The following is a 22,013-nucleotide window of genomic DNA, read 5'->3' as shown; positions in this document are numbered from 1 at the left end:
ATCTATAATTCATATCCGTGCTAAAGCATAATTAAACATGGCATGCGTCACCACCGCCGCATTCTAAATTGCAGAGCTTAGGTTATCCTGTTCGGACTGTTCTTGTGTAATAGGTCGCATTTTAAACGGTGCAAATCACTGCAGTTATTTCATACTAACAACTGGACACGTTTGTATTTTACAGCTGTGATCCTGGTGTTTAGAATTGCATTTCAGGGTTGGATCGCTGGAAGGCTGGGATGGGAAGCGCTGTCTTTCTCATCATTTGGTTGGCATTTGCTGGCAGGATCGTTGCCTGCAGCCACTTCTCCAGTCCCTGTAGTGATGCCTCCTCTGAGTTGGCTTTGGATCTCTACAGGAGCCTTTGCTCGTCGGATTCAGAGGAATACTTGGTGTACTCCCCCCTCAGCGTGACCTTCATTCTTGGGATGGTGCGGCTCCGGGCAAAGGGAAGGGCCTTGCGGCAGATACAGGAAGTCTTAAAACTAAAAGGTGAAGAAGAAAGTGAGTTATTTTTAAAAAAAATAAATGTACAGATTGAAGTAACTCTTCGGATATATCCTATATGCCATGAAAGTATTCTGATAACAAGCATTATCATATAAGTACAGAGAAATAAACACTATTTGACTTTAATGGTAGTTGTTACATTCTACTGAAAACCCTGAGCATGTGAAAAAAAAAATGAAGGGAGGTGGTGTGAGAAAATCTAGCGTCACATTATGCCTTATTAGGTGGAGGGAGAAAGGATTCTGACCACTAAAAAATGACACTTTTGATGTATATTGGTACCCGGCGAGGCTTGGAAAAGGGTCCTTACCACACAGGGGAAGACCCTGCTCCAAGTCTCCCCGTAGCAGGAGGCCCCCATCGGACCTTGCAGGGACCAAAGGTAAGTCCCCCACCTCGCGTCCCCTGCCTCTTCCCCCCATCTCTGGCCCTTCCCCCACCCACGCCCCCTTTTTCACATATCCCAACCCTTACCTACCCAAACACCACTTGCCTGCATCTCTGGCTCGCGATTAGCCACCATGGAAAGGGAGAAAGGACTACACAGTCCCTTGTCCCCGTACCATGTTGGCCATTTTGTTTGTGTATTTTTTTTCATTCATTTCAATGAGTACCATGGAAAGGGAGAAGGGAGAGAAGGGACTAGTCTAGTCCCTTCTGCCTGATCCCTGGCAGCCATTTTTTTTTCTTTTTTTCTCTCGACTCGAGGAACGGGTTCAGTGCCGCTTCTCAGCTAAAACAAAATGCTATTAGTACCCAGGTACGACGTGCCGGGGCACTAATAGCAATTTAACCCTGAGAGGGGGACATTACTGGTATAGTAATGCCCATGGGACTATGTTAAAGCCCTCACTTCGCTTGAGCTTCTATCCCCACGGGGACATTACCCTACCAGTAATGCCCCCTCTTCGGGTTCTATTGCTTAAGTAATGAACACTTAAACCTTTTTTATCCAAGAGTAATTCCATCCGAATTAGATACATTGAATACTCACTTTCAGAGTGCTTAGAAGAAGGACAACCCTGAGCAGAAGTGCCACACTGCAACATGCATTGTTTTGCATATGAGAATTTCCATTGGCGAGGGGAACATGGCAGGCGATTTTTATAGGTCCCAAAAAGTACTGCCTGGAAATATTGCACTGGTTCATCAAACAATAAAGTAAAACTAAAGGCATATAAGTCCCAGTGAGGTTTAATTTTAAGTAATAAGTGAATCAGCCGACACATGTTTCAACCCTTTGTGGGTCCTCCTCAAGGCTGAAACAATAGGAACCCAATTTTATGCACAAATGCAATTAATGCCCATAATTGATCAAACATATGAATGAAGTGTCAAAAAAATGTTAGAATTATACATGTAAGGAAAAAATGATCCGTAAAATATAAAGGAAAAATAGAAGAAAAAGATAAGCATTAATGATAGTTGTGTTTTACATCAGTATTAAGATTCTCTGTCAAAAAGTAGAAGAAGCCAGAGCATTGGAGGCCTGTCCAAGAGATGTATGCTTTTCCCAGTGAATTATGGGTTTATCCCTCAATGTGATGAGTTGGGTCTGCATATAGAGAATCCTCAATTATTAATTTGCACATACATGAAGTCACTTAGCTATCATGATAAAAGGAAGAACATGAGGTAGTTATAATTGATTCCATGAAGGAGTGGCCAAAGACGGTGTAGATACCGTGGATGGCATGCGAGTGGAAGCACCTGTTAAGGCACGGCTGAAAAAGTCTAAAATAGGGAAACAAATAAAGGATATGTCACCAGACACTATACATGAAGACCTGAGAAAGAGAGCAACCATTCAAGGCGGTGCAGAGCATATGGAAAAAGAGGGGGTGCTTAACCTGGGTTTAGTCTTGATTCAGCTAAGCAACTGGTGAGATTTTCTGTGGAACTAGCCACCTTGATTGTTAAACCAACAATGGCGTGAGAGTATTGGAGCTAGTTAGGCTTGTTGATGAGTATCTGTAGATAAATAACATGTTCATTATTAATTATGCACATATAAAGTACTGATAGGAATAGGGAGGACAAGCAACACATATGCAAGTACCATACCTATAAGGAGAAGGGAGGGAAGGAATCTGTCCTTTCCTCCCTTTCGGCGCAGTGGATCTCTTCCACGATCAGTGCAGTCGCCATCTAGAATGGTAACCTGTATATATAGTCCAATCATGTGCGCATAGCATGCATGCATGCAACGAAAGCAATCTAGAATGTTAGAATACGTCGCTCGGTGAAGCGTAATGGGCTAGGGTAGTACTGCTCCTGCACGGTACGAATTTGATTGAAAGGTGGAAATTGGACATTGCTTCATACTCCAGAAGTGCGGTAGTGTACATGCTATCAAAATAAACATGTAAGAGTGCACCATTGAGCAAGTGATAACATATATGCAGCAAGGATTGTGAAAAATATTATGTTGTTAAACATTGTGTGATCAAGTATTACAATAGAATGTACCTTATATGAACTCCAATTGTGTGCACATGCGCTGTTTCTGAAAAGTTTTGTCGAAGGCTTCCTTAGAAATATTCTGCATAGTAGCAAAAAGCTACCCAAGTAAACAAATAAAGTTATTTTAAGCCGCATTGCTAATAGAGTCTACCTATAGGAAGACCTAGGGTATGCAGATTCGCTGTACCAGAACAACATTGTTCAAGGTTGTGCCAGAATAATCTGCATAATGCTGTATAATAATAGCGCACATATGCTGTGGGGGAGGTAACAAAGACAAAATATAAACTATAAATAGTAGGCGAAAGGAGCACTATGCTCTGCACAAATATAGGTCAATAGAAAATAAGGAAATTACATCACAAGTACACATTGGTTCTGGTGAGCACCTGACTCTGGATTTTGAAATGGATCATATGATTGGCCGGATGCCAAGAATACCAATATTCACAATTGCTGTAATAAACAATGTATGTCATCTGAATAGAGGGCTGTGGTTGGGCCATGGGGTTAAATGTATTATTGTACAGCATGGTTGTAAAAATAAGGGTGTCTATCATCTGCACACATAACCTGTAAAAAGCATGGGGATTGGCGTTCAAGGATATGCTCCTGATTGTGTCTACGGGAATGTGGGAAGAGCTAGAATAATGAAACTAATTAATGTTCGGGAAGGTGACTTCATGACCTGGCTTTCTCTCCCGCTCACAACAATTAGGTTTCAGACATCTTCAGAGAAAGACTTTAAGCTCATGCTTTGATTTCCATCCTTTGCTGACACATCTGAACGGGCAAATCAATGTGGGTTCTTGCTGTCTAAGCTTTAGTTCAGGGTGCCAGCCTCTGATGCCACACGAGACTGTTTGAAGTCCAATGAACTAGATTTACTTCTTGTAACTCTGTTGATGCTCTGGTGGCTAGTGAGTTGTCAAAGGCAGTCTGGGGTCTTGCGATCCCAGTATGCTTAAGTGCTCTCTCGAATAGGGACCCTAAGTTCCCTGATGGGGCTCCCGATGTAAATCTTATCACAAACACAAACAATGGCTTATATTAAGGACTTGCTATGACAGTTGATATGTTCTCAAATAGAGACAGAATTAAAAAAATGTAAATGAGGAATCTGTGCATTCATAGCAAAGCTACACATTAAGCAGGTGCCACACTTGCAAACACCAGTGCATCTCGAGTTGGTAAGCCAATCAGAATGAGCACTTGGGCAATGTGGCATAAATCAGGGACTGCGCAGTAAAGGATTTGGATTGAGATCTGATTTCATCGTCCATGAGTAATAGACAAAAATGTTTCTTTAGGATCCTTTGCACTTTTAAACTATCAGACTTGTATCGAGTGACAAATCTAATATTTTCTTTGGGTGACGTTGTGGTTCTGATCTTAGAGATAAGTAATGAACCCCTGGTTGCATTCTCTGTCAACAGGCAATTAATTATTACAATTTCTGCATGCTCTAATGAACTCGCCTTTTGGTATGTTCTTTATCATAGTACCCCTGTGGCAACTTGAGGTGTGTAATATTGAGCAATCAATTACTTGAAAAGAAAGGTTTTAATACTCTGTGGAAAGTCCTTGAATTCTCTTCGTGTCTTAGATTTTGGGGCAGTGCACTCCCGAAATTAGCAGCGCTAACTGGAAATGATCTTCCTAAGCCATTTGAGTGTTTGTATCCAGAACAGTTGACCAACGCCAGGTTGGAGGAGCGAAGTGGTCTGGAAGGAGTATAGCGGCAGACTAAAGACTTCAACATTCAGCCTAGCCACATGTTTCACTACCCTTGAACTACTGGTATTGTTTGCATGAATAGTTAACTCTGCCTGCACCTGCTTTTATGCTCTTATGCCTAATGTGTACCTCGCGACCTAAGTTATGCTCCTGTGAATTTAATCTGTAACTGTATCAATGCCAGTATTGTACCCTGTGCCTCTAAGATATGCGCCTGGTTGCCCTCGGGCCTAGCGTGCTATACAAATAAACAAAATACAAATACAAATAAATACAAATACAAATTCAAAGGAATGGTTTGCCCAACATTTTTTATTGCCCAAAAAGATGGGCAATAATAAAACAAATATACTCCACAGCTTGAATTGCTCAAAATTTGACATAGGAACTTAAAAAAAAAAACGCAAGTATATTTGTTTTATTATTGCCCATCTTTTTGGGCAATAAAATATTTTGGGCGAACCATTCCTTTAAGTAGGGGGGACAGTCCCGAAGAGTCTGCGATGCACAAGGGTGCCTACTTTAAAGTTGATGCGATCCCGCACCAGTAACCAAGGGAGATCTCTCCTGTGATTGGAGATGTGATCTATTCTTGGAATTGTCTTAATGATGCATCCAGCATCATTCTATATGATCTGGCATTTCTGCAAGCAGGAGTTGTTTGCACCAGTCAGCACAGCATTACACTAGTCCATCTCGAGAGTATAGTTCCTTGAGAAATAGTGGGGCAATTATTTTCAGTGAGAAAGGGCTGAATGTTCTTCACCAATATCAAGCTAATGATGGTAGCGGTGGACAGAAGGACATTGGAGATGCAGGGGAAATGAAATCCTTGTGGGCGGAGATGGGTCACTTCACAGGTCCATCACAGGAATACAGAGGACAGGATTCCTACACTGGAAGACCGTATGGAGGGCCTTGAGCAGCTGCAGGGGAGGGTGTGTAAGCTAGAGGCAAATGTCAACGAGTTAGAGGACAGAAATCGCAGGAACGACATCAGAGAATTTGGCATTTGTGAAGGCAGAGAAGGGGCAGACATAATAAAGTGGTTGGAGCAGTGGCTGGCCTCCTTTCTTAACATACATTTTACACCATTAATGGGGATCCAACAGGCTCACACAGTGTGAACTCAGGAGCCAAAGTGCGCAACGCCTCAGAGACCCATTATCGCTTGCCTCCTACACCACTCTCAGGTTCTGCAGATCCTGGATGAATTGAAACAGGCAAGGGGGAAGCCACAGGTGCAAAATCAGTCAGTGTCCATCGTACAAGACTTTTCCAGGCACACACTGGTGAAAAGGGGAGGTTTCGTAGACTTCCAGCTGGAGTTGCGAAGGCGAGAACTCATATTCAGACTGACCCCCACGGCGAGGATGCAGATCTCTAAGGTGGAAAAGCTCACCAAATTCTTTGACAATCCAGATGACTTGAAGGGGTATCTCAGAAGAACTCAAAGGGATCATGATCGGTCTGACATGGAAGTCAGTTACTCTACCAACATCACAGGGCCACCCAGAGTAGAATGTGGTCAACAGTCGGAGATGGGGAAGATACCGGAAGCGGTGTCACGCCTCTCATGCTTCAAGTTCTAAAAAGACCCGCAATGCAGGCCCAGGTCGGGATCCGTGGATACCCCCTATTATTATACAGCATTATGCAGATTATTCATGCACATCCTTGAACAGTATTGTTCTTATGCAGTGCAGGCATGCACCATAGGTCTTCATATAGGTAGACTCTATTAGCAATGAGGCTTAAAATAACATTATTTGTTTGCTTGTGTTGCTTTGTGCTACTATGCAGACTTTTTTGAGCAAGACACCCATAGAATTTTTCAGAAACAGCGCACATATGCATCATAGGTGTTCATGTAAGGTACATTCTATTGTAATGCTTGATCATACAATTTTTAACAGCAGCCTTTTTTTTCAAAATCCTTGCTGCAGTTACACTTGCTCAATGGGTCACTTTGACATGTTTATGATATGTTATGTTAATAATACCTATAACATGCATGGTCGCCCTAAGGCATCAAGGGGGGAGGAAGAACACAGTATGTAAAAACACTGGGAGGCCTAAAAAAGCCAATGTTTTAAGGAGATGATGGAAATTCAGATGGTTCTCAACCCGTCTAAGAGGAGTGGGCAGTCTATTCCAAAGTTTGACCGCTGCAACAGTGAAGGCACGTCCCCAAATTCTCAGACGATGAAACTTAGGAATTACCACAAGAAATGCATCACCTGATCGAAGAGCACGACCCGGCACATAGGGCTTAAATTTGACCAGCAGAGAGTCCCCCCCTTGATGAATATATGCTTTATGCACCATGCACATGGATTTAAATTGTATCCTTGTTGCCACTGGAAGCCAGTGGAGGGCACGAAGCACCAGACTAAAATGGGCCCTGTAAGGAGTAGAGGCTGCCACCCTGGCAGCCAGGTTCTGGAGACCTTGCAGCCAAGGATTCAATCCCAAAGGCTGAGCCAGGAGCAAGGGATTGCAATAGTCATTTCGGCTGACGACAACTGCATCGACAATCCAAGGGTGAAGATGAATAGAGAGGTAGGGCAATTCTCCATGAAGTACACGCATAAGGAAGTGACCCGACTTACATGATGTGTTAACCTGACCCATCATGGATATAGATGAGGTAAAATGGACCCCTAAGTTCTTAACCACTGTCACTGGAGTGGGACCCCTACGGCAATGGGCCAGAAAGAAGAATATCAAAGAGAAGGATCAGGAAGAGAACCCACCACCATGATCTCCATCTTGCCCCCATTTAGTTTCAGCCAATTGCTGCTCAACCAGCCCCTCATGGCCAACAGGCACTCACACAGCCAGTAGGACACCCCAACCTGGTAAACATCTAAACGGACCAGGGTCTGGGTGTCATCGGCATAGGAGTAGCACCGGAAGCCGTGGGAGCAGATGAGACGAATCACTGGCTGAATATAGATGTTGAATATCATTGGGGACAGAGCAGAGCCCCGGGGAACACCACACAAGAGTGAAAAGGCAGAAGAGGAAAAGGGGGAAGAGAAAGGGATTTACACCTGTTGGATAGAAAAGACGAAAACCATGCTAGAACTGGGCCAGAGAGGCCTGCTGATGCCATGCTGGACACAAGGATGGAGTTGTTAGTAAATCCTCAAAAACAACTGTGCCACAGTTTAGGTTTTGAAAAGTGTTTAATTGGTGGTATCGACTCTCTTAGGAGAGGCCCTCTATGATAACACGTGTTTTGGCACGCTTGTGCCATTTTCAAATCAAGGCATTCATTTTACTTGACTTCAAATAACTCCAATTGTGTGCATTGCGCTCATTCTTATGTTGTTTGTTGTAAATATTACGGGTTAAACCCACCAATCATGTAAGCGGTCCCTCGCGTGGCATCGACTCTTTCGCTGCATGTACGCTACGCGTGCATGATTGAACTATATACATATTATAATTCTAGATGTTGCCTGCACTTTTCCCAGAACGCTGTATGAAGCCAAAAGGCTCTGGAGAGACCTATTGTGCTGAAAGGTGGGGAAAGAACAGATTCCTGCCCTCCCCTCTTCTTATAGGTAAGGTACTTTCATATATGTTGCTTTTCCTCCATATTCCTAGCAGTACTTTATAAGTGCACATTTAATAATGTACATGTTATGTATCTATAGATACTCATAACCAAGCCTAACTGGCTCAACTACTCTCACACCATTGTTGGTGTAACAACCAAGGTGGCTAGATCTCACTGCAAATCTCACCAGTTGCTTTGCTGAATCAGGATTAAAGGCTAAGCACCCCAATCTTTTTCCATATGCTCTGCACCATCTTGAATTGTTGCTCTCTTTCTCAAGTCTTGATATAATGATGTCTAGTGGCACATCCTTTATTCTTTTCCCTCTTTTAGATTTTTTTCAACCGTGTCTTAACAGGCGTTTCCACTTGCACGCCATCCATGGTATCCACACCGTCCTTGGACACTCATTTATGGAAACAATTCATATGCGATTTGTAGAGTAACCTGTCGACAAACAGACCAGAAAATAACAACCCTCTAGGGAAAAAGGCTTGGTGCACCCTATTGAAAGATTAACAAGAGCTTTGTGTCGTATACAAAAAGGAAAAGGTGACAGTGTATTATAAGTCCACTGCAGTAGAGCTCTCAGTCTTTTTCAAAGCAAACATCACGTTATAACTCCTAGAATCATCATTCTTCATGTATACAATAAACAGTGTTCATCCCCCACCCTAATTGGCTACCACCTTTTTATATACTACTAATCACATATAGACCCCTGGTTCATTAGTCGCGTCTTCTCTGACTCCAATGTCTTCACGCATGGCTGATGATCTCTTCTCCTTGGATCACTGTAAAATGATTGATTAGGTTTCTGAACACACTGCCCTGCCCTAAGACCTAATCACGTGATGTGCACCTGGCTGTCAACATGAGCTCAGTGAATAACTTCGAGGTCAGTCTGATCTCTGCAAATAAAGCATTCCTTTCTCATCCCAGACACACCGGCGCCCCCTGCTTTATATAAATATTTAGTATTACGGGCATACAAAAATAAAGTGAATATAAGTCCAGGAATTTGGTGAGCTTTGTCTGATATTACTGGACTTATATTCACTTTATTTTTGTCGTATTAGATATTCAGACATCAGTTGCATGAGATTGACTTGTAATCGCATAAACTAGAAAAGTCAGTCACAGTCAATAATGCTCACACATTCCCTGTTTCTTAGCGTATACCCCATAATATTAAATATTTGTAAAAAGCAGGGTTAAATCCCGGTATCCTCCTCCTCCTCTAAATCCCTTTTTTACCCTTTCTCCAATGCTTTTCTACGTAAGCAACACATATTTGAGACTATTTTGTCCTCGACCATGGTATCCTACTTTTCTAAACCTTTTAAAGGACACAGTATATCAAAGTGGTGACCTGATTAATCATGTCTTACATTATAATTAGGATTGCCGGAGCACCTATCGAGCCCTCATTATTTACATCCTTTCTATTTGCGTGTTCACCTATTGAAGCTTCTGTTGGGTGTCCTGACCCAGGTTTGAGCTATCATGCTGCAACATTTGGTGCTGTGGGCTTAGAAAATCCAAGGTGGCCAAGAAGCCCACATGTACGCCAGAATAGGAAAACGGTGCAGTACTGGCATGGAAAACATCATGATGGCCAGAACTTCCCAGAAAATGCACAGGGAAATGCATGAAGAGTAGGCTGCCACCCATTTTTACCTAAAACCACCATTGGGCTACCCACACAGTAGCCTGAAACCATTCAGAATGGCAATGCTGATTGCCAAAAGCAACCTAGAACTGTGGGGAATTCATTTTCTTAAATCCCAAAAATGGTTGCATTACTAGTACTCACCACTATCAGAAAGCCGGCGTTTTAAAACCACCAGACTTTTGTGTAAAACTGAACAAATGAAACAAAACCAGACCAAGGAAAGACTTGCTAAGAGGTGGATACAATGTAAAACTATACTCTGAAATGACTTGAAGGAAGTAATTATTTAATGTGTATGTAAAAATCGTAATAGACTTAAACTGGGGACAAAAAGTGACATTTAGCTGAAACCTGGCTTAATGAAACTGAATTCTGCCTGACATCTATCCCCACAGGAGTTAAAACCTGCTCAGCCACTCTTCCCCTTCCCAAAATGAGATGTCACCTCTCTGATTAGATTAGGGGTGGAGCAGCTACAGGGAGTTGAACAAAGGCCTGTCCTGGGCCCAGGCAGATGGTTTATTAGGGGGGTTGTAAATGGCTTCCTTTTGAACAAAGCCCTTCCTTGACTCAGGCAGAAGTTATATTGGGGCGTCGTAAAAGTGGCTTCCTCTTGGCAGAAACGGGGAGGGGCAGCCCCTCTGAGGACAGGCTGAGCTTAAAGAAAGTGGATAGGCTGGTTTCTCCACCATGTGACCTGGGAAGACACACCCCTGTTGGCCAGAATATGATTTTAAGAAAGATGTATAACTCATGGTGCGGACTTGTCAAAATTAGCTAAATGATACCATAATTCTTGTGATTTTTCTGCCCACATTTTAAGAGGTTTTAAGACCCGGTGGTATGATCTGGGGGGTTGCTAGCGGAAAATAGGGTTTCACTTCAAATGTCTGCATGTTAAAAATCTGACACTTCATCAATTAATGTCCACACTCCTTGGGCACATTTGTGTAAATTTGGGTAAATGTCCGATATTGCAAAACCAGTTAAAAAGTGCAAAATGTCGCCATTTCTGAATGCAAGCCCCCAGGAAGAGCAGAGTTTGAACAGAGTATACCTCATGTGATATGTGATGGGTGCATGTAATTTTAAACAACTGTGTATCTGTGCAATATCTATTTGAATCAAATATAGATTTGTGGGCAAACTGACCAGGGGAGGATCCTCTGACCCATAAAACCTACAGCATCACTCTGACTCACATTTCCTTCCCCCAATCATGGGAGAGGGGAGAATTGGGCCAATGACAAGTAGAGAGGGGCAGGCTTAGCTAGGCCCAGGCACACACCCATTTTCAAAACACATAAAAAGAGACTGCTGGGACAGGTAGAGATTCAAATCCAGTTGCTGCAATGCGTTCTGCCGGACCACACAACATCCAGAAGATACCAGATCCAACACTTAGACTTTAAAACTCCAAAGAACTTGATTCAGAACTCAAAGCAAGGGCCTAAACCCACAAACTGAGAACTCTTCTCAGCAGGCCTCAGCATCCAGCAAACCTAACAGCGGTAGCAGCATCCAGGAGCCGTGCAGATCAGCGCTTTGTCCAGAGAAAGCTGTGCAGAAAGATCCAGGAGCTATGCACAGACGCTGTACCCAGAGATCCAGGAGCCGGGCCAGGAGCAGTGTCAGACCAGACCAGCAGAGCAGAGACCAGACGCTGTGCGCAGAGACCGTCCGGGGCGAAACCAGAACCGAAGCCATCTTGACCCGATCTGTGAGACCTAGACCTTCCAAATACATTGTGAGTACAGCTAGGACGGTGTGAAACCAAATCTCTTAGTTTCCAGTGATATAATTCAATCTATTTAATCTAAGTAGAACTGCCTCCTAATTGTCACTTGTCAATTCTGCAGCTGCATAGCTGTCACCTGTCATTTTTAAAAGCTGTCACCTGTCAATTTGAGTTACTTTAAATTCGAAAAACGACCTTTACAAAATCGTTCATCTCTTTGGAACCGTTTGGGCTAGAAACTTGCTCAGAATCTTAGCTTTTCAACGAACCTAGAACCGACTTGCTACTCCTTATACTTTTGCCGTAATCGCGATTCACGCATTCGCGAATTTTGCCGCGATTCGCGATTTGGTTAAAAATCCAGCCACGTGTGAAAACAGCAGCTTCCTTGCTTTCCTTTGCCAAAATTTTGTTTAACCTGCTAGTTACTCCTAGAGCATTGTTAAAGGGAGCCTGAGCTCACCCCAAGTATCTTTCACTCACCCTGAACCTCCTAAAGGGAATTAAAACCATTTTCAGCATATTCCTCACTTCATTGCCAGCACATATAAAAGCATTTTGGGCCTGTGTTTCAACTTCTATCCGTAGTCTAAGCTTGCTGGGGTGAACTGAATTACATTTGATTGCAAGTCGGAGAACTGTGTGCTACTCTTCATTTCCTTACATTGCATAAGGGGGGGAGTGGATTGCCAGAGAAAAGTGATTACATTGTTTTGTTGAAATCATATTGAGTATTTTCTGTACTGCATTTTCATTCAACATTGCATCCATCTGAACTTATGTAAAGCATTCTCTACCACCTTATTCTTCTGTTCCTATTCACAAGTGTGCTACCTCATCCTTATACTACTCCTGGGTAACCAAATCAGTTTACTAGTAGGACATTATTCACGGTTGATCACTGCTCATGTTTTAAGTGTGATATTAATTATTAATTCATTATAAAAGTGTGATATATATATATATACTGTTAATTTTTTTTCAAATAAACCTTTTAAACTTGCAAAACAGAACTACTTCTTGGCTCAGTGGGGTCAGGGGGATTCTAAGAGAGGGGTGTTATATAGAGGTAGTCATCCAGAACTCATGAACTGGACATAAAGATATATCAATAAGGGTTTCCATTCAGTATCCCAGACTAGGCATTGATTTAGCTGTAGTGTTGAATTGAATCTTCTTACAAAGTGGGGGCTCGTCCGGGACGTCTGGGTTAGGTCTATCACTTGTGCAGCTTAATACAGTGTGCTAACTGACGGGATACATACATCCGGTCGGATCACCACGCTGTTTTACGCTGTAAAGCACTCTTCAAAGGGACACTCTAAGGAAAAGGTCTGTTTTGCAAAAATAAAATACTAATTTCTGTAAGTCAGGACAGAGATCAATCTCTAGAATGACGACCTTGGTAGACATGAAAATATCGAGGGAGCACCTCTTACATAAGCTATTTGTGAGAGGTGAGTGGACTCACCAGGACCAAACGGTCTGGTTGCAGGCCATCGCGCAACAGGTCACTGAAACAGGGTCAGACATATGGAGAGATCAGGGTCCACTACATGTGGCCCTGAGTGAACTATATATGGCTCCTAAAGCCAAAGATGAACACAATAAGATTGCCAGGATAGCGGCATACCTGTACCTATATATGGGAGACATGTAGGATAAATGTACTGAAAGCCAAGATCTGGCAAATAGGCGACAGATGGCGTTAGAGAAGGTCCAATCTGACCTGGTCTCTTCTCAGGAGAGGCTGCAGAGGAGCCAGGAGTTAGAAAATGATAGTAGGCAGTATATCATTAAAATAAAAGAGGATATGGACATCCTGCAACAGGAAAAGGCTGACCAGAATACCAGATTTCTGGCCTTGCAAAAGGAGTACCAAGAAGGTTTGGACTCCCTACTACAGAGCCAGAAAAAGCTGGAGCAACAATTAGATTTCAATAGGGTATGTGCTGAGCAGGTAGACACCCTGCAAAGCCACCTAGATAGGGAAAAGGCAGAAAGTAATAAATTGATTCTGAAAGACCTGGATACCCAGGCAGAGTTTGATCAGGAGCGCCAGAGAGCTGGTGCCTTCCAAAGGCAAAGGGATGACCTGGCGGCACAGATGCAGACTCTTAGTCAGGAAAGGGACACCTTAGGCCAGGAAGTCTGCCATTTAAAAAGGAAAATGGAAGAAAATCACCTGGCCCGCCAGGGACTGGGTGACCTCCAAAAAGAACACCAGGACTTGCTAGAGCACACCAGGAGGGTGGAGGAGGCTCTGGCAAGACAGGAGCAGGCCAGTAGGGATGGGACTCAGGAGGTAACCCTCCTGCAGCAAAGACTGGCCCAGTGCTCCAGGACCAATCAGGAAACGCAGAGAGAGAATGAGGCTCTCTGCCAGCACAATGATAGGCTCCAGCAACAGGTAGCGATGCAGGAGAGACTGATAGAGTCTAGTAAGGCCTTAACTGAGGAACTGAATGCGCAGGCTCTTGCATTGCAACAGGGAGCAGGGGCGGATAGAGACCAGGTTCGCTGGGAAAGGGAAACTCCTGAGCATAACCTCGGGAGCCCTAGTACCAGAGGCCTTTATCTCTCTCAGTCCCTGGACTCTGCCACCCCCATGTCCCCTGGCGCACATGAGCACCGGGCCACAGGGATGGCAGATTACTATCCAGCCAGAAGCATGGGGCTCATAGGCCAGTACCTCCCAGGAATGGATGGGCGGGCATCCGGGTATGGGCACCCAAGCACAGTGCAATTTAGTGGGGAACCCCAAGAGAATAGGCCCATTAAGGGCATCCTGAAAACTTCTGCCCAGTTAGGTCAGTGGGGGAGGGGAGTACCCATCAAATCCTGGCAGCAAGGAGGAATCTGAAGACTCCTCTGAACGGCGCAGGACACAGGAGACCAGCTCCCCACATTCTGCCAGCCATTCCCAGGCTCGCAGAATCTGGGAAAACCTGGAAGATCAGACAGGACCCACTGGGAGCAGTGCCTCTGAGTCAGAGGATGAATGGACCAGGGTTACCCTAACCAAAAAGGCCAATAAGGCAAAAAGGGCCTTGCTTAAGGACCCATTGAAACAGATTAAGGCAATCAGGAGTGTTATCACGCCTTATCATAAGAACACCAAGTACTCTGTTTGGGAACACTTGGAGCTCTATGAGCAAATGATGGAGAGTTTTCATTTGAAGGACATCCAAAGCTGTATACAATATGTAAAGTTGACATTCTCCCCAGAGTACTCCAGTTTCTTTGCGGGGCTGGAGGACCAAAATCATTCAAGGTGGTCCACCTATAGGGCGGCCATATTAAAACATTTTTCTGTTCACAGAAATCCCCAAGAGGCTCGCAAGGCAGCCTACAATGTGCAGTGTGGGGAGGATCAGGCCCCACAAGAGTTTGTGCAAGAATTAAAGCGTGCCTTTGCGCAGACCACCAGAAGGGTGCCCACAGACAGCAGAGAATTTATCAATACTTTTTTCCATGCCTTGCCCAAATACATCATGACCCAGCTCGTGAGAGATTTTCACGAGAAAAGATCTTCATACTGGGTCATTGAACAGGCTACCCAGATCCATGAGGTGCAGAAGCCTAACGAAAATAAAAATAACGTGCCGAAAAACCCCAAAACCAACAGCACCCCTGCTGCTGCCAAGGTGGCAGAGGTAAAGGTTGCCCCCGTTTTAGATTTGGAGATGGGGGGGGCCTAAAAACCTGCCTGCACCAAATAATTCACAGCCCAGAAGGCCCTCGGGCCAGTCACAGACAGGGAGTCGAGGAGGTAGTCCCACAAATGGGGTCCCCCGCTCCCCTGACTATGTAAGTCCCCGCTACAAGGGAAACCGACCAATCCTAGGTTATGTGTGGACTCCTCCAGCCCAGGGGGGGGATCCAGCCAAGCACCTGACCCGGGGAACTTCCCTCCTAACTTCCCCCAGGAGGGCAGAAATTCTCCAAATCCTGGACAGAACTTTTTCCCCAGGTATCCACCCAATTTCCCGCCCCAAAATCATCCATCCTTCTTTCCCCAATTCCCTGAGCCCAGACAACCTAATCCGGGAGAGAGGAGGCCACGGGTGGAGGGGTACCAAAATCTTCCCAACCAGGGGTGCTACCAGAGAAGGGATAGCTACCCTTCCCGGGATCAGCCCAGGGGAGAAAATAGAGCCCTGTATCAGCCTGAGCGGGTTTCCCAGTTAGAGCGCCAGGTTCAAAATATGGCACGGGATCTGGGTCACATACTGAGGGCTCAACAGAACCCTCAGATGAGCATGTCACCGCAGAATGCCCCAAACTCTGGACCTGGTGCTCCAGAACAATGACGGGGGCAGCACCCCGATAACCCACTGGTTCCCAGGGAGGAGGCACAAGGGGAAGGGGGGTGTAAAGCCTTGGAGGAAGCTTCCTTCCCAACTTGTAAACAGCCCCTGGAAAACCAGGAACCAGAAACAAAATCTCCTGCCCCTGAAAGCCTGCCTCCCAAGGAGCAGAGGGGGGGTAGGAGAAACAAAGGGCCCAAACAGACCCACTGAGGAGGTACAGGTCTTCCAATTCGAGGGAGAGGGATCCTCAGAAGATCCTGGGAAAAGGATCTTCTCCTTCATAGATGGGGGAACTCCTCCCAAAGAAAAATGGGTCCCAAGGGATTCCAATCCAGACTGGGGAGATATGGAGACTGAGCTACCGCCGCCCATCATTTTATCCCAGAACCCACAACACCGAAATACCCTGGTTCAAACCCATCTGGGTGATGGCCTCCAAAAAGGGGGGGGGGTGGCCCAGAACCAGAACCAGGGGAACCCACAATGGCTCTGATCTCCAGTTGCCAACTTTTTCTTTCAGATTCCCAAGGCTCTCCACAGAATTCTGCCCAAATCTCTTCTCTAGCAATGTCCAAAACCAGAAAGTTAGCCCACCAGTTGTCCAAAAATGTGCATTATCTGTGCCCCCTTGAGGAGAAGGAGGGAAGATACTATGCCCCGGTACAAGTACAGGGCAGGGTACAATTTTGGCACTGGTGGACACTGGATCCCAAGCCACCCTTCTGTCCAAAAGGGCCTTTGAGGAACTAAATGCAGGAAGGGGGGAGAATTACCGTATTCCTCTCACCTCTCTTCCTGGACAACTGCAGAACTTTGACGGGAAGGAAATTCCTGTCGAGGGGACTGCAGATTTGGACATCAAAATTGGGCGACACAAGGTGAAACACCCGGTCATAGTAGTGACTCCAGAGGGCACCCCTTGTTTACTAGGGAATGACCTCCTGAGAAGGTTGTCACCCCTACTAGATTGTGTAAACAAGGTCCTCTGGACCCAGACTAGCCGACCAATAAAATTAAAACAGAGTGTCAACCATGTTAGTTTAAACGGCACCTGCCACATGGTTGAACAAAAATCTGACCAAGTAGAATTTCACTTCCGGAACAATCAAACTCCAGACGTGACAGTAATAGCAGTAGGGCAACAGACTGGTGATTGGGGGTCCTCTCTATTTCTGAAAATCAACCTTCCTTCCAGTTTAAGGTGGTATTCCACACTGGAAGGAAACACCCTGAAATTCTTTACTAATCCACAATCAGAAACTCCCGCTCCTATCGTCCAGAAAGATGTGAAATCAGCTCAGAGCCTGGCTGATATTCAGCAAATTGGAAAGCAGTTATTCATCCCTGTCCAGTTAAATGATGGGAAGGACTCTGTTCTCGCTCGAGTGTGTGTGAACAACGGTAAGAGCTTCATCAGTGAAGCCATGTTCCGCAAACTCCCAAAAGATCCAGCCATTCCCACATTCAAACTGATAGACAAATGGGAAATGGACCTGGAAGCACCTAATTCCAAACATCTCCTGCCAAGCAGGTGTATGCTCAAAATCTCCATTGGCAACAAGAGCATAGTCCGTAATTGTTGGGTCGTGCGAGACGTCACTGCCGCCTTTTACTTAGGCAGTGACATTCTCAATCGCTTTGCCATTAGTTTGGACCTAATAAACTTCAAAGCTTGGTCCCGATTAGCGGATAATCCCATTGGGTTTGATGATCCAGAAAAAGCATTTAGGTCAGCTCAATTGCTACCTTATGCAGTTGAAATTCAGATCAAAGAGGAAGTCACCATCCCCGAAAGGACCCGACAATTCTCCCTGGAAGTGAAAGTTAAAAGAGGACAACATTTGAAAAACCCTGATGCTTACATACATCTAAACGCTTCTCTCCAAAGCAAGGGTTGGGGGTAAACCCAACTCCATTAGTCAACATAGAACATGACTCCATTCTAATAGAGGTGGATAACAGCGACTTAAAGAGTATTACTCTAGCCGCAGGCACCATTATTGGAATGGCGGTTGATGGCCGACATTTTTCCATTGATTTAGGAAATGAACTGTTAGGACCAATCCCCAAGGACTGTTTTGACAGTGACAGTGATGACAATACAACGGGCCTCATTACGACCCAGGCGGTAAGGGGTTTACGGCAGCGTAAACAGCGCCGACCCTTACCGCCTGATTCCGAGGTCCCTTAGCGCCATGGAGGATTTAACACCTGCTTTTAGCAGGTGTTAAAATCCATGGCGCTAAGGGACCTTGTTGTTAATTACGCCACCGTAATTTACGGTGGCGTAATTAACGCCTTCCCCACTCCCATTATGCCCTACGGGGCAAAAATGGGAATGGGGAAGGGTAAATGGGGATTGGGGACTTACCGCCCCGCCAACCTCGGAATGGGGCGGTAAATCCGCCAACCACCATGGCGTAAACATAGTTTACGCCATGGTGGTAAAGGTACGACCCAGGCGGTAACTTACCGCCTGGGTCGTAATGAGGCCCAACACCAGACAGGATTTTCACCCGGCATGGGGGGAACTTCCTGGTGTACGCTTCTTGCCCTTATGGTAAGGAAGATGTGACTTGTGACTTCAGGAGGGATGAGGTGATTTTCCAAGTCCATGAGGGCTGCCTTTCCCACCTGAAGCCCCCAGTCCAAATAAGCACTCTGACCAGGGACTTCTCCACCCAGCTGGAGGAGGCTGCTGAGATAGCCAAACCAGAAGTCTTTCCAGGCTTCAGGCAGATGGTGGAAGAGAGAGTCAACCTAGCTGATGCCTGTGTGACTCTGGAACAAAAGCAAAAGTTGAAACAAGTTTTCTTGGATTTCCAAGATCTCTTTGCGGTAGACTCATATGACTGTGGCCGCACCGACATCCACACAACAACAATCCCCACGGACCCTGGAATGACTCCAGTGTTTGTGAAGCAATGTTGCTTGCCTCTCGCATCCATGGAGTCCCTTACTGAAATAATTAAGAACCTTGAGTACCGGGGAATAATCCGTCCAGTTCACAGCACCTTCAATAACCCGGTGCTCGGAATATTGAAGCCAAACGGCCAGTGGAGACTCTGCGCCGACCTCAGGGAGCTCAACAAATGGGTCCATACTTCCCAATGGCCTCTGCCCTACATTGACCAAGGGCTGGCCCAGATTCAGGGGTCACAGGTATTCACAGCAATATACCTGACCAATGGATACTGGACCGTGCCTGTCAGTAGGGAGGACCAATACAAACTGGCTTTTACCTTTGGGGGCCAGCAGTACACATGGACCCGGACTCCCTTCAGATACCTCAACTCCGGCAATGAATTCAACATTTTCCTACATAAGGCCATGCCTGACCTGGGTGCGAGGGGTAACCTGGCTTATGTAGATGATGTCCTCATCAAAAGTTCATCTGTGGAGGAACACATAGCGGAGATCCGTTATGTTCTGACACAGTTGAGGGCCGCCGGAGCAAAACTTTCCTTTCAGAAAGCACAGTGGTGTAGAACCCGTGTTAATTTCTTGGGGCATGAGATTACTCCTCAGGGTCTCTGTCCCCAGGAAAAGAAAGTGGAAGCACTTCAGAAACTGAAAGACCCCACAACTCTGCGGGAACTAAGGAGCCTCCTTGGACTGACTAATTACAGCAGAAAGTTCATTGAAGGCTACGCAGAGATCACCAGACCCCTGATTCATCTCCTGAGGGGGGGGGGGGTCAAGTGGGAATGAGGTCCAGAACAAGCCGAGGCAGTAAGACAACTCAAAAGAAGCCTCTCACAAGCGCCCTGCCTAGCTTACCCTGTCAGAAACAAGGAGTTCTTCCTGGAGACAGGGTTCTCTAATACGTGCTTGACGGCAGTATTATACCAAAAGCATGACGAGGTCAATAAAGTAATCTCCTATGCGAGCAAAACTTTATCCTCTGTGGAGGAAAACTTGAACGATTGTGAGAAGGCACTCCTGGCAACGGTGTGGGCATTGAAGAATTACCGCCCGTTCATCCATGGGGAACACATCATAGTGGAGACTCCACACCAGCCTCTGCAATATCTCCAAAGTGACAGAATCCGGGCCGGAAATGTGAGTAATTCCCAAATTACTTCCTGGATTCTGTCAATGCAAGGCTTTCCTGTGGAGGTCAGATATGGCCAAAACAAGAAAAGTCCCCTCGCGCAAGGTCTGGCTGACTTGCATGATTGTGCCAGAGAAAACTGTCTCAAGGACGAAAGTCTAAAAATCAAGGACAACATGGAGGCATACCTTAATTCCCCACACAAAGTCTTTGAAGAGGACAAGTGTGAGGGAATGCCCACTGTCTATGTGGATGGATGCTCTTACCATGTTCACAACAACGGGGAGAAAGAACTGGTGGCCGGCGTAGGGAATGCATGGGTGAATGAGTCCCCAGAACCCTCCGCTGGATACAAAATTGGTCCCCGAAGTAGTCAGGTGGCAGAATTGATGGCTGTGCATCAAGCCATCCTCACTGCTGTCCAACATCAACTCCACGAACTGGTCATAATCACAGATTCTGATTATGTACGGAACGGGTTCGTGGAGCACCTGGTTAATTGGAAAACCAGAGGCATGTTATGTGCTAACAAAAAACCCTTGAAACATGGGAAGTTGATCCAAAACACCTCGAATGAGATGACCATCTATTGGAAAAAGATCAAGGGTCATTCCAAAGTAGAGGGACCAGACAAAACTGGAAATGACTTAGCTGATCAGCTGGCCAAAACCGGCGCCATCCAAGGGGATCTAATTGAGATTGAGTCGCTGTTGGGGGAAATCCAGGTCACTGCTATCACTAGGTCCCAGACAAATGCTGACAATGATCTTTCAATTGCACAATGGAGTAAGGAGACCCCTGATGCTGATTTGATTACCGCTCAGAAGGGGGATCCAATAATTGATAAGTTTTACCAACACCTTGAGGACCCTGAGAACTTTCCCCTGACGGATACCGATTACATTGGGAAAGAGGACCTAAGAGTGTTGATGAAATGTCCAAAAATGTTCCGGATCCAAGACGGTTTGTTGGTAAGGAAATCCAAAGCTGGCCACGATCAGTGGGTGGTTCCTACCTCATTCCGAAGCCTGATGCTAAGTCACGCCCATGATGTGGCCACCGCCGGTCATAGGGGGTTTCACACAACATTGGAAATTTTAAGAGAGGTTGCATACTGGCCACACATGGGGCAGGACCTCGACCAATACTTGAAGGGGTGTCTTGTGTGTGCACAATTTCAGCCATCATCCCTCACGCACCGTGCACCCCTCCAAAAGAGGGGGATGACACTGCCATGGTCAGATTTGCAAATCGACTTTGTAGGCCCTGTAATCCGCTCGTCCAGAGGAAACAAGTACATGTTGACCGTTACATGCTTGTTTACCAAGTGGGTGGAATGTCTCCCAGCCCCAAACTGCAAGGCAGAAACAGCAGCTGCCCTGATGATTAACCACATCTTTTCCCGTTTTGGTCTACCTCAAAGGATTGAGTCAGACAGGGGTAGCCACTTCACCAGTGAAGTAATGACAAAGATGTGGGAGATACTGGGGGTTAAAAGGAAGCTACACATTGCTTACAGGCCAGCTTCTTCTGGAGCGGTGGAGAGATACAACCGAACCATTGTGAGCATATTAAAGAAGTTTGTGGCACATTCTGGGCCAAGTTGGGATATCCGATTACCTCTGGTCCTAATGGCCATCAGATCTACCCCTTCATCTGCAACCAAAATGTCACCATTTGAGTTGATGACTGGACGCAAGATGGTGCTTCCCCAGCATTTGCTCTACAGAACCCAAGAGCAAACGTTGATAAATGCCTCCACAACTCATGAGTATGTGGAGAATTTAAGGAAACACCTTCAACATGCTTTTGCCTATGCTCAGCGGAATCTAGAAAGATCAGTCGAGAGTATGAAGACCCCCTATGACCTGAAAACTTTCAGGAAGGAATATCAGATGGAGGACCGGGTTTATTTATACAACTTCCAAAGAAACCAGGCAAAGCAGCGAAATTTT

At 45.5% G+C, this 22,013-nt stretch overlaps 1 protein-coding gene across 1 annotated transcript in view; it reads left to right on the top strand.

Moving 5' to 3' along the window:
• Positions 1–215: 215 nt before the first annotated feature.
• Positions 216–22,013, top strand: part of SERPINI2 (serpin family I member 2) — a 182,613-nt gene continuing 160,815 nt past the window's right edge. The window contains 1 exon segment of the mRNA XM_069620228.1: positions 216–504. Coding sequence (XP_069476329.1) covers positions 240–504 — 265 coding nt within the window. The 5' untranslated portion in view covers positions 216–239.

This window comes from Ambystoma mexicanum, chromosome 10, assembly GCF_040938575.1.
Source record: "Ambystoma mexicanum isolate Mex_15411 chromosome 10, UKY_AmexF1_1, whole genome shotgun sequence".
In the NCBI taxonomy this organism is placed as follows: domain Eukaryota; kingdom Metazoa; phylum Chordata; class Amphibia; order Caudata; family Ambystomatidae; genus Ambystoma; species Ambystoma mexicanum.
Note: the sequence above shows the minus strand (reverse complement) of the source record. Positions and strands in the feature narration are given on the sequence as shown.